Source organism: Enhydra lutris, unplaced genomic scaffold (assembly GCF_002288905.1).
Source record: "Enhydra lutris kenyoni isolate GAN:26980312 unplaced genomic scaffold, ASM228890v2 scaffoldscaffold18, whole genome shotgun sequence".
NCBI classification, from domain to species: domain Eukaryota; kingdom Metazoa; phylum Chordata; class Mammalia; order Carnivora; family Mustelidae; genus Enhydra; species Enhydra lutris.
The window spans coordinates 15,867,052-15,880,686 of record NW_019154102.1 but is presented as its reverse complement, the minus strand read 5'-3'; the positions used below and the strand labels follow the sequence as shown (position 1 = coordinate 15,880,686).

General features: G+C 44.4%; 1 protein-coding gene across 3 annotated transcripts in view; it reads left to right on the top strand.

The window, feature by feature from the left end:
* LOC111148164 (SERTA domain containing 2) overlaps positions 1-13,251 on the top strand; it is a 118,243-nt gene extending 104,992 nt beyond the window's left edge. For 2 of the 3 annotated variants that reach the window (XM_022504609.1, XM_022504607.1), the window contains exon 2: positions 7,993-13,251. In XM_022504609.1, coding sequence (XP_022360317.1) covers positions 7,997-8,929 — 933 coding nt within the window. In that variant the 5' untranslated portion in view covers positions 7,993-7,996 and the 3' untranslated portion in view covers positions 8,930-13,251. Of the gene's footprint in view, positions 1-5,029; positions 5,207-7,992 lie in introns of all 3 variants that reach the window. The other variant, XM_022504608.1, reaches the window with a different exon arrangement.
* The last annotated feature ends 384 nt before the right edge of the window (positions 13,252-13,635 follow it).

Genomic DNA, 13,635 nt, shown 5'->3' with positions numbered 1-13,635 from the left:
CTGATTTGTTAGGGAAGGCTTTGTCTTACTTACCAATTAGCATGGATGTTACTGCAGGGACCTCATCCTGGATGAGCTTTGCTTGGGTTTTGTTTGTTTGTTTTATTTTGCTGTTTAAAAAAAAATAACTTTTCCCGAGGCACGCAGTTTTAGGGGTTCTGTTACTAACATTCCCCCCCTTCCAAGTGTCTTCTGGGAGTCCTTACACTGTCAGTAAATAAGCAGAGAGGCTTTCTCCCCGTTGGAATTTTGCCCTTTCCGCCATTCCCCGAGGCCAGAGGCAGTCACTTTGGGGTCTGAAGGCAGCCTTTGGGAGGGTTGATTCCATAGCCCCCACCCCTTTCTACACCCTCCTGCTCTCCACGCGCCCCCTCATGTCACCACCCACCCCTGCACTCGGGTTTCTGGCCCCACTTCGAGGAGCAGCGAGGCACAGGGCACAGCCATAGATAGTGAGCCCTTGGAGGACTGGGCTTGTTTCTGTTTGCTGTTTCTATGACCTGCCCCCTCTCCCCCCACCTACCATGTCCTTTTCAGGGTGGCTTTTTTGTTCTCCTGGTGTGTTTTGTTGTTACTTGTAGGAGGGAGGGTGTTAGAAGGGTAGACATTATCAGAGTTCTGAGTTCTGTGTGTTTTTTAAGGTGTAACATTTTAACAGCATAGAAAGTTGTCTAAGCAAATGTGGCTTCCTCCCATTAAAGTTGGATCAGGCTTTTCCTTCCTGCCTGGGAGTTGCTGTGTGACAATCTGACAGTGGAAGAACCATTTCTCAGAGTTGTGCCCTGTGGCTCTTGGGAAGTGTCCTCTCTTATGCACAGAAGCTCTCTGTTTGGACCACCTCAAAAACAGGATAGAGAATGCATCTTACGGCAAGTATATGGGGTGCGGAGAAGAGAAATGAGAATATTCCGTGTCTCAGAAGTTGTCTCAGAGCCAGTTCTCTGGCTGGCCTCTCTTTGGGTCTTGGAAGTCTGTGACACACACAATAATTTTGCCAGGGACACTCCTTCTTTCTACCACTGCCCCCAAAAGAAACTGAAAGAAAGTGTTTTTCCACTTAAAAGGCGGTAGGTTTTGGCTGCACAGGATGTCAGATGGGGAAATAGCCCCTGCTAGCCTTTTCGTAGACACTTGTCACACATTTTCTCTTAGCTTCTTTTTTCTTCAAATGAGCTTGATCCGTGAGGACAAACCATTGTTCTGAATTGTTGGCACCACTGTAAATATCTCATTTTTATGATTTTTAGTGTCAGCATGGGTACTGCTGTGCCCTTCAGCCACAGTCACATTGGAGGTCACCCTGGAGGATGCAGATGAAAAGATTAGGGATATGGCTTCTCAAAGCTCCCCTTTGAACTGGGAGCCTTTTTCTTGAGAGCTATTAACTAGTGTTTTTAAAGCATTTTAACTAAAGTACAGTATTATTACAGATATGTGCGTAGATCCTAAGTGTACAGGCTGGTGACCAGCTCCCCAGAAGCCGTGCCCACCTTGTAGCCACCCTTCCCTGACTGCATATACCATGGCTTAGCTCTGCCTCGGTAACTGACTTTTAAAACAACATGTCACTTAATTGTGAAGCCTGCTACAATTCCAAGAAGGGAAAACAGTGGCTTTCTAGTTTTTATTTACTAGTACAAAAGGAAATTGGAACAGGCTCTTGAAAATGTACACAAGGTATGAACCAGTTGGGCCTTGAGGTGTTTTGAAGTAATGATTTACATCCTTTTTTGACCCATACATAGAAAGCCAGAAAGTCAGCCCTTATGGTGGGCTGAGGAGGCTTCCCATTCAGACCACCACAGGACGCCGTGGGGATGCTGGGTCAGCAGCACTGCCATCCGTGGACCTGTCTGTGGGAGGCCCCAGAGGGCTGTGGAGAAGCCTGCAGGTTAAAGCAATGGGTTGTGGGGGGAGAATGACGGAAGTAGTAGTTTGTGAAAGCAGATTTAATAATCTTAATTTAAATGTAACACTTATTTTTGACAGTTCAAATAGCATCAAAGGAGAGGGTTTTTTTTTTTTATTTTAAAACATAGCTTTTAAAAACTTGAAAAACACCGAGTTAAAGAGAACTTTTGATTTTTTTTTTTTAAGTTTGCATTTTTCCCTTAATGCCTTAACAATATAAAAGCTATGAAATGTTAGCCTTTTAATACATGGGTAACACATAGGTAACATGTAGGTACTGTTTCAGTTCCTTTTTGGATGCTGGGCTTGAGGCCTCACTACCTTGCACTCTAAGATCACAGCAAGAAGAATTTGGGTCCCACTGAGCTGGTGGGATCTGATGTATCAGGCTGAGAAGCTGGACTTTACCATTAAATTGAGCCAAAGACACCTTAATTCTGCATAGAGTTGGTTTTTTTTTTTTTTAATGCCATTTGTCAATTGCCTTTGCAAAAACTCTGTTCATTTCTCTTTTTTCCCTTACTTGCTTAGACACAAATAGGGAAGACCTTTGGACTCATGATTAATTGGGTAAAAATATCCACAGGCTTAAATATGAAAAGGCTGGAGGGGAAAAAGAAGAAGTTGTGGTTCACGAAATAGGGTCCCCAGACCACCATTACCTGGAGACCTGGAAATGCCTTCTTGGGTCCCATACTTGACCTGTGAAAGAGAATCTTGCGGGCAGGGGGTCAGCATTCTGTGTTACTCACCTCAAGGTGAATCTAGTACTTGCCCAAATTTGAGGAGTGTGACAGGCATTTGTGAGACAGCCTTCTGAGCTGAGGCTTCCCTGCCCACCAGATGTGCCTCTATCTCACTGCTTTGCCTTACCAATGTCCCATCCTGTACAGCTGCCGCCTCTGAGGTCTGTTCAGTTCTCCTCTTTCTCAGACCCTCCCGCCCATGCACAGTTCACAGGGACAAAGACACACACATCTCTATGTCTTTCAGTTCCCTGGCTGTCCCACAGACTCTTTCTTCATTCTTTCCATTCACCATTCATTTAGTCAGCAGCTGTTTATGGGGCATCTTCTATGTGTCCGAGACTGCCCTGTCCTGAGGATACAATGATGAATGAGACAGAGTCTGCCCTCATGGTGCTTACCGTCAGGATTAGGAAACAGGCCTTAAGAGACAATCCCGCCTTAAATTTAAATCTCAAATCCTATCTCCAAAAGTTTTTCATCACCCTAGCCCATAATAACTCTCACATGCCTTGCTCTGGGGAGTCACTCAGAATCTGGAAATGCAGGGGCGACTAGGTGGCTCAGTTGGGTAAGCAGCGACTCTTGATTTCAGCTCAGGTCATGATCTCGGGGTCCTGAGATTAGCCCCACATCCAACTCCAGGCTCAGCAGGGAGTCTGCTTGAAGATTCTCTCCCTCTCTGCCTGTCTGCACCCACCCCCACCCCCGCTCATGCTCTCTCCTCTCAAATAAATAAATCTAAAAAAAAAGGAAAAGAAAAGAATCTGGAAGTGCAAACTCTGCCATAGTGAGGTAATATAGGCCCCTGTGTTCCTGGTCCTTTTTCTTCTGAGGAATGTTTTAGTGACCCTTTGTTACTTTTGATCATTTGCCCAAGCAGATTGTAGCCTTTGAGGGCAAGGTCCTTTCTGATGAAAGTTGTGCAACTGAAAGCTGGGTTTGTATATAGAGTTGTATTCAGTGTTAAGCTTACTAGAAAACTCTGGAAGAGAAGTTTTCATTATATTGCTACCATGGGTTGCTCTTTATCTTCAAAGCTCAATTTGCCGTAGTAAATACTTGCTAAAATTTATGTTAAGAAAATCAGGATGCTAGGCATTTGTTTCTAACAGGTTTATTGGAAAGAAGGGTGTTTTATCATGAACCTTATATTAAAAACCACCGAATATCCAAGAGAAGTGTCTGTAGTTGGCTTCAGGCTCCTTTTTGGAGGGGCAGAAAGGGGAGGAAGCAACCCCCTCCTTACTCCATTGTGGGGGCGTTGTCTCTAACCAGCCCTGAAATTCAGGGTCCTTTTTGGATTTTTGACTGAAAAATGGGGTAGAAGACCTGTGGTTTGGGCTAAAGTCTTCCCAAGCCAAGAGAGGAGACAAAGACTGGTGTCAGGTCTCTGGATGGCCTAGAAGCCACACTTGTCACAAGCTCCTCCTTTCGGTGAACTTCAGGTCCATTGTCCTGGTGTCGGTTTCAGTACCGCACAGCTAGGGTCTGGGAGTCAGGAACAGCAGAACAGCCTCTCCTCCAGTGTTAACCTTGAAGCACTTAATGAGCCCCAGCCGTGAGGCCTTTTCAAAGGTCACATGCTTCTCCAATCGCGGGCTTTAAAGAGCTATTGTTATTTTCTTAGTTTGCCTGAGGAAAGAGGCTTCTGAGGAGCTGCTGACCCTGGATTTGGCTAGCCCAGCTCCAGGCGCAGGGACACCATTTGGCTTTTTGCCCTTAGGTTCTTGAGTGGCTGGTCTTTCCTTCTCTGAACCGTGCCCTGCTCCAGGAGGTAGTCATTAACACCTGCCCTAAGAGAGAAAGTTCTCAAAACCTCCCACCCCAAGGAGTTGGAGGCCTCTTCTGAACGTGGTCAGTGGCAACACTTGACTCAATGTTTTACTCAAACTCTGGAAAAACTTTAACCTTTAATAAAAAATTTTAAATCTAAAGCCTTTAAGCGAAAAGGTGGACTGGATTTTATCATGTTGCATTTTATTCCTTTCTATAAAAATCTCAGTAGAGGGGGGTGGGAGGTTGGGGGAACCAGGTGGTGGGTATTAGAGAGGGCACGGATTGCATGGAGCACTGGGTGTGGTGCAAAAACAATGAATACTGTTATGCTGAAAATAAAATTTAAAAATCCTTAAAAAAAAAAATCTCAGTAGAATCAGGATTACAAATCAGTATTGTGTGCATTTTGCAGTCTCGCTGGGTGTGTGGAGCCAGCCTGGCCTCATAAAATGCCATAGTGAAATGAAGGCTAACCTGCTTAGAGACACTCTGTCATGGGCTCTTATTTACACTTTTGAAAAGCATCCAAGCTTCGATTTGTCTGTCCTGCCCACAGATTTTGCTTACAAGGGTCCTCCTCCTTCCTCTTCCAGCATTACAACATCTTATCAGGCTGTTCCTAAATCATTGGGATTATCACACAGCTATGACCAGCTGGATCATTGTAATTGGAAATTAAGTGCTTCTCACATTGAAATCTCTTCGAAAACATCACCACCGATCTCCTTCAGCTATGGGAATTCTGCTAAATGCCTAGTACTGCATGCTTGGTAAATATTCGAGTTTTATCGATTCATTGATAATTTCTAGAGAAGTAATCCTTATTGAGAAAGTTATTGAGAAAGCCCTATTGTTTATTCTGGCAACCAGTATTTAAAAGACAATCCTATATCGATGACTAGAAGACAAAGAAAAGCCTACACTGTTTTAGCTATTCCCTCTCCTCCAGAAAACCAATAAAAATTCCAAGTGGCAGTGAGCTTACTAATTTGTTTTTAGTTGTTTGGTATTTGATTCTGGTTTACATTTGAGGACAGTGCTTCTCAAACTTTTTGTGATGAAGAACCATCTTGTTTTTTCTTTCATAGATGAATACTTATGTAAAATATAAAAATACTTAATAGAGAAATGAAATTTAAGTACAAAGACAAAAACAGAAGCCTCATTTTAGAAATTAGACTTGCAGACATACAGTTACTCTGTAAATATGCTGTTAAACATTTCTAAATAATACAGTATTTCTCTTTAACTCCTCATGGGCCAGTAACAATTCACAGACTGGCACCTTCTGCAGACCACGCTTTGAGCAACACTCTTTGGGAGTATATTTCTCTGCATTTGTGTCGTCTTACACAGATTTACATGTATTGGGTACTATTACATTATAACCTATAACATAGACCATCTACCAGCTTTATAATGAGAGTTAAATGCACTTGGTGAGCTCTTTGGCAAAACTGATATTTTCCTAGAAACGAATATTTAAATGCTTAAATTTTAGGCAGATAACAAACAGTATAACTGTTTCAAAACACAGTCGTCCAGTAACACTTCTAAGGCATAAAGGAGAAAGTGTTTTGTAATGTGAAATGAAATCACCTCCTCTCTGATTCACACTCAAGTTAAAATGAGCGCAGATACTTTAGGTGGGAAATGTTCTATGCAAAGTATATACACAAATGAGACTTTCTAGCACTAAACAATAGGAAATGTTTTGTCTTGTGAAGTAGTAGATACAAGAGTTATTACCACCATATCTTCCTTGCCTCATAGAACATTATGGGACTGGTCTTTGGTCCTTGTGATCGACATCCATTGTCTTAATGTTTCCATGAGGGAGAGCGTTCCATACAAGTAACTTAGATTCTTTACAAACATTAACAAATCCTCAAGCTGACTGACATTGCTGGGTTATGGCTGTTCTCTCCCAGGGACTGAGGCGTGTGGAGGCAGTCACTGCAGGTGGAACTCGTGTGCCCCGTGACCACCCGCATGTTTGTCTGCTTGGGGGAGTGGGGGTGGGCAGCGTGGTCTTCCTCAACAAATTCTCGCAAGGAAGATCTGTGAGTTTTTTTATGGTTAGCCTTATTCCTTTAGGATGAGACTCAACTCAAAATGAGAATGAGGTGTAGATGATTTTCACCCCCTTGAAGACCAGGCTTTATTCATCTGCTGGACTACCCTCTTTCTGGCAGAGTGCCCAGGATAGCATAGATGCAGAATGAGTAAAATATAAAGGATTCAGCGAGGCTCCACGTGAATCAGCTGAAGCAATTCAGTAAAGGCAAGTCGCTTTTAGAAGAAAAGTCGGATAAGTACAAATTGCTTGTATATGAAGAGATCAATGAGTGAGTGGCACTGAGGGGAGGATTAACACTCTTCTGTGGGTAAGTGCTACAGAGGTGGGGGGTGTGGGTAGGAAGCACAGGCCTGGAGTAATGAGAACCATGTTTCCTGGTCTGGATGGCAGAAGAACAACTTCCTTGATTAATGGTTAGCAAGTGAGGTCTATGAGGCGAAGGCCAGTAGTCTTGATGGTGGAAATTCTGAAAGGAAGGACCACTCTCCAGAAGGTGCAGCCCCCTGAGGGGGTCTTCACTGAGGCAAGAGCAGGCAAGGAGGTGGCCTAGGTTGGGAGCAGCACGTGAGGTGGGGCAGGAGTTAAAATTCAAGCCATTCCCACATACTCAAGGTCTGAGATAGGAGGTGGTTGTTTCTTTGAAATACGTATGTATCTCTGGAATCACAGTAGGTATTTGTTATGAAATGTCTCCCGTACTCAAACAGCAGTGCTTATAATCAGAACAAATTACTTTTAAGTTCGTCCAGTGCGTTCAGAGGTAGCTTATGCAGTCAAATTGAGCCATTGGCACTAAGGGTGGGAAAGCCACATTCCTCCACTTTATTCTAGGATGAAAAGCGGTGGCAGCTCCATCACTGTGGTCATTTGACACAGGCTAAGAGCTTCACCACATGTCACCAAACAGGCAGAAAAGCTCTGTGCATAATGAGGAAGGAAAAGGAATTTTGAAAGCACACGGGGTTCTACGAAAATTGTCCATGCCCTTCTACCCACTTCAACACCTAGGTTCTTTTAATCATTCAAGATGTTTTCAAGCTGTAATCTGTGACACCTTTATCTGTTAGGTCATAGCATTGCGAGTGTTTTCTTGGGCGTTAAAAATAAATCTGTTTGGGGGAGGGAAATGGAACCTGCATGGTAATGTTAGGCAAGCCAACGCAAGCGCACGAGTGGAGAAAGTAAAAATCATGGTTTCCATGGTAACGTTTAACTTGTCTGTGTCGTACACATTTCTCAAGAAATACATTCTCCAGACTACCTAGTGATAAAAATCGCTCCACAGCATACAAAGGTAGATTTCCCAATGCTCTCGCATTCCAAAAGATCTTCCCCCAATTAATTCATCTCTTCTAACCAACGTTGGGCAAGGAGCTCAAGTCCCAACTCCTGACCGCCGAATCAGTGCCTTTTTTTTTAAAGGGAGAAATTCATTTTCATGTGATTAATTCCACTTCCTTCCTTTCCCCTTTGCAGATATATGTTGGGTAAAGGAGAAAAACGGAAGTTTGATGAGCATGAAGATGGGCTGGAAGGCAAAATCGTGTCTCCCTCCGATGGGCCATCCAAGGTGTCTTACACCTTACAGCGCCAGACTATCTTCAACATTTCCCTTATGAAACTCTATAACCACAGGCCCCTCACCGAGCCCAGCTTGCAAAAGACCGTTCTGATCAACAACATGTTGCGGCGGATCCAGGAGGAGCTCAAACAGGAAGGCAGCCTGAGGCCGGTGTTGGCCGCCGCTGCTTCGCCCCCGCCCGACTCGCTGAGCGCCAGCTACCGGGAGGCGCCGGCCGCACTCAGCGCCCCCGCGCCGCCTCAGCCTCCGCCCGCGCTGGCCGGCGACCTCGGAAGCACTACGCCCCTGGAGGCCTGCCTCACGCCCGCCTCGCTGCTCGAGGATGACGACGCCCCGTTTTGCACTTCCCCGGCCGCGCCGCCCGCGGCTCCCGCCAGACTCCCGGCTCCAGCGCCCCCACCGGAGAAGGACAGCTTCTCCTCCGCCCTGGACGAGATCGAGGAGCTCTGTCCCACATCTACCTCCCCAGGGTCCGCCGCGGCCGCGCCCGACACCTCCCGAGGGGGCTCTGGCGCGCCGGGCATCCCGAGGCCCGACGACCCTAAGCTGATGGACTCTCTGCCCGGGAACTTTGAAATCACGACATCCACGGGCTTTCTGACAGACTTGACCTTGGACGACATCCTGTTTGCAGACATCGACACGTCCATGTATGACTTCGACCCCTGCACGTCCGCGGCAGGGACGGCCTCCAAGATGGCCCCGGTGTCGGCAGACGACCTCCTCAAGACTCTGGCCCCGTACAGCAGCCAGCCGGTGGCCCCGAGTCAGCCTTTCAAAATGGACCTCACTGAGCTGGACCACATCATGGAGGTGCTGGTCGGCTCCTAAGAGCCCTAGACCGGTGCCTGCGCTGCCCAGACCTTGCGAGTGTCCCCGCACCCCCCAGCTCTCCGCACTGTGCATGCACCCTTGCTTGCCTTTTTCAGAGAAAAAGATCGTTTTACACAAGGATCACACTAGTTTTTGCTTTGAGCAGAGTTGGAGTGCCTTCATCCACGTATGACCACTTTTAATATGCTTTTTTGAGTGGTTCTCAGAGACCTACTGCCCTGGAATAGGAAAGACTACATTGGAAGACAATGTTGCTATGCTGAATGACAAAAATAAACAGTTCAAGTGAAGCACAAGGAATAAGTTGGAAAAGTTGTAAATTGCATGTGCATATTTGTCTATTTTTTCTATAAGTTTTATTGCAAGAGGTAAAAAGAGAAAAAATATATATATATATTATTTAGATAATCTCAGTACCTTTTCTGGCATTTTTGCCCTGTATAGGTTGACTTGGCAATTCAGCCTTTTTAGAGGCATTAACTACTCCTCCTAAGTGTTGCATTTACATGGCTGTTTAGAAACTGCTGCCCAAATTTATTTTATATTTTTGTACAGATTCTGCAGTTTATGATATTGTTTTTCTAAAAACAAATGCTGTTTATACATATGAGATAGCTATTTTGATAGGATTTGCTCACATAGTTCCTGCAAACTTCAGATGTACAAGTTGCACTTGTACTTTTATAGAGTTGTAATGTTTTATATGTGTTTGGTGCAAAGAGAAAATTGGATCAAATTAACCCGCAGTTGATGTTCCCAAATGCAAACACACACACACACACACACACACACACACACACACACACACTGCTTTAAGAAAGGGCCAGGCGATATCACACCCAAATTTCGCAGGCACCGACCCCCTGGCACGAACACCCGCCAGCAGTGTGACTTCCAAAGCCAGAGCCACGTCTGCTCATCAAACTTGCATTAAGCAGTTGGCGGGAGATGGCCCGTGGAGCTGGGGTGGGGGGAGGTTTGAAGTGATGGTTCTCTTTAGCTCCCTCTCTTGATACCGAATACTCACTGTATTTATGCCAAGTTTGTGCTTTTAATTGTTCTTATTTTTTTTAAACAGAAACCCAGATCTTTCCCTTTTGGCATAATTTTTACGAGGACCAGAAATTTTACATGAGAACAAAATTTTCTGAAAAGTAACTGACCTCTTTGTGGAACTAAACCCTGTTTGCAATGCTTAGAGCTCACAAGGAAGAAACTACCCCAGAAGGCATCCACTGTGTTGCTCAGTTGTCTTTTCCAGCTTCCCTTCCCTAGAGCTTTTGTTCCCTCTGTTGCTAAGTGCTGAAAATGGCATCTTCGTGATCACCACAGTGAGCATAGCTCACCTCGGCCCAGCCTGGGGTGCTGTCTTGTAACATCCGTTGGCTCTTGAACCTGGAGATGGTACCATTATGTCACAGCTTCCAATCTGGTTGCTTCCTCAAATCAACTGCTTTAACTACACTTTACAAGGCTGTTTTACCCAAATACACAGACAGGACTCTCTATGCATGTTCCTCTTCCTTCCCCCTGCTTCCCTTCCACCACACCCCCGCATCCCACCCCCAGGACACTTGAGAAGTAGCTTTTTATTCCTAGTGGTGTATATTTAATTTTAAAAAAACATTTGCAATGTATCATGCTTGTTGCCGAAATTGTTGATGGCCTTTTCGTTTCAGTTTTTTTTTTTTTTCTTTCTTCCAATGGTACTTTAGCTGGTTACAACCTATATTGTTGAAATGCAGATGGCTTCTTTAGGAATAACTTTTATATTTATTTAAGAATTTTTAAATTATGGGATTTGTGTTATTGTTGTTGTCTTTGTTGTTGGTCATTTGTCAATATTCAGTCACCAATTCTGCTCACTTCTTGCCATGGATAAAATTGAGTCTTTCTGGCCAATTAAAAAAGACAGCTTTATAAAATGGCACTTTAAACAAGCCATAGATAGTTTTATTTTTATAATGCACATGGCAGAGCAAATACATTTGTGATGAAGGAGCTGCTCATTTAAGCAAAAGATTTGTGTATGGTATGATTGAATTTTTCTATATTCGAATTTACATTTTCCCCCACTTGAATGTGTTTTCAAAGGCTAATTGTCCCCTCAGCAGAGCAGTGAGAGATCAAACTGCACTTGTTCTCCTACAGGCAGCCTCCACCTGGACGCCTCTCCCTGCTGCAGATGGGGCATTTCCTTTGACAGGACCAGGGACCATCTAGCTGAGGTGAGGCCTGTTGTAGATGCTTCCGGTGTCACTGTGCCTGTCCGTTTTTAGAGCTTCCTCTTCCTGTGGAGAACAAGGCAGCCCAGGCGCTGCACTTCTGATAACCGGAGGCCCCGGCAAACTCCCCACATGCCGCACGCACATACATACGTGTGCAGACACAATAGTGTTGATTATTCTGAACAATACCAGGGTAAGGCAGTTGATTTGCCATTGTTAAAAACTGATTTACAGTAACTTAGAACAACTGTACTTTGGTTGGATTAGCAAATCGTGTGTTTAAACAAATCCCATATGTTGGGCAACAGTTCAAATAAGCGTAGCAAAGTGTTGCCCAAACATGGTTCTCTGACTCTCTCGTATTTGTAAGGCTTGGGCTTCCAAATCAAAACAAAAAAACCCCAACAACAGCAGGCAAATAAATGCTTTTTACTGCTGAACCCTCACCATAAATGCTTGCTATTCCAGGTCTGTTGAGGAAGATGTGGGAAATTAGGGGCCCATTTTTCAAAGAGCAAAAACATCAAGTGTCCAAGTGACTGTTGTCTTATTTTCACAAAGTGATGTCCCAACAGGGAAGAACGTGGCCTGGGTGTGATCTCCAAGCCCCGGGTTGAGTGTGGGAGTGCTTCCAGATGCTACCTGGCTCTCGTGCCTTCCCCCTTCGTAAAGGACATTGCGTGGCATCTGGACTCAGCCTGCAAGTTGGAGGTGCCTTTCTGAGAAAGACATGCTGGGTGGGGCTGGGAGAGGAAAATTGACAGTGATGTGCAATGAAATGACAAGATGAGAGCAGAATCATAAGAGTTTTGAATTTGAAGTGATTTTTTTCATAAGTTATTTATTCCTTTTTTTTTTTTCTGTGTAAATATATTTATTTGACTGTGGAGCTCTAACAACATCTGGATCGTACCATGTGCAAGAATGTATGGTAGGAATGTATTCTCTTGTAGGAATGTCAGTCTGTGTTCCAAGGGGGTCTGAGCCAGGCCCCTGGATCTTCTCTTGTATGCACGGTCCACATCCAGTTTTCGCCTCTTCTCTAATGTAGGTCTGTTTGAAATATGCAAAGGGTATGGATGAGGAATGTTTCAATACCTCCAAATTTTTAAGAAAATCAAGCATCAAAGCATTGATATTTTTAAACTTTTTTTAGTAACACTTTCTCTTGATGACAGAAGGGGCAGCCACACTGACACCCTCGTTCACACCAAAGGGTGAGAACTAGCCAGAACCTCCACTACACCTCGAGTGTCTTTATCAATTGAGCTTTTTATTGCCATATCCCCGTGGAGTATCCCAACTGCCCTGAGGTCAATCAAGGAAAATTTCTTAAATAAATAAGCTCCAAAGAGCCAAAGTATCATCTTACAGATCATTTTTAAAGCTTAAATTTATTAACCACCTTTGTGGTAAACAATGAATTATGAATACCACAGGGCAGCCTTCTTAAATGACAGATGTAAAAAAAAGACAACAAAACTCTACTTTGTGCAGCAATTGTTACCCTCTATATGAATTGTCTTAATTTCAAAACCTTGCTGTTACAAATTGGACCTTTATACCTTTTCTGAAAATATTGAAAAGAGCATATTTAACCAGTTCTGGCCGTGAATGGTTAACTTCCTGTAACTGCCGAGGGCAGCGAACTGTGTGTGTCCTGCTTGTGTACAATTGTCCTCAGTGCTTCTAAGAATGAGTCTGATGGTTCTTGAAAATTAGCCAGGATCAAATGCTCTGGCAGACAAAGCCAATAAAAATTGCAGACGTGTTTTGGGGATAACAAGTTTGGAAGAGAAATACAGTCCAGACAAGCAAACAAATACAAGATTTAGGAAAATATGTACATAGTGAGATGTTTGGTGCATGGTTTTTGAGGAAGGCTTTTGTCAAAAAGGAGGTGTAACCTTTCCCCCACAGACCTGAGAGCTGTGCCTTTTCTATGCAATATTACGGACGTTACATCGGAACCCAGATAGCTGTATTCACATGTAGGTTTGGGCTGTAATCTAAACAATTGGACAGATTAAATGTACATGGAAATGAGCAGTCTTACTTTTGTAGTTTTATATTATACAATAAACAGTTAAAAGATGAGCGAGGTGTGTGTGCAGTTTGCTTCTGACTGGAGCACAACCAGCTCCGATGTCACAGTTCACTGGTGTGAAGGACCGGCCCACCCTCAGCCTGTACTGGGGTTGGTGCAGTTGACCTTCTCGCCCTGTTTTGGCTTCGGGAGCACATTTCCCTCCTGGTTCTCTCCCTTGCCTCTTGGACCCTTCTCGATCTCCTGGTGCTCACTTATCTTCCCCAGGCCTCTCTTTGATCCACTCAGGACAACAAAGTCCTGTTTGCTGCTCCTGCCTCTCTCTCCCAAGCTCTGGAGTTAAGTATCTGCCAAGCTCGGCCACCCCACACTCACCATGTTTCCCCTCAGGGCGGATCCTTCTCCTTTGGTCCTCCCTCTCGTCCCAG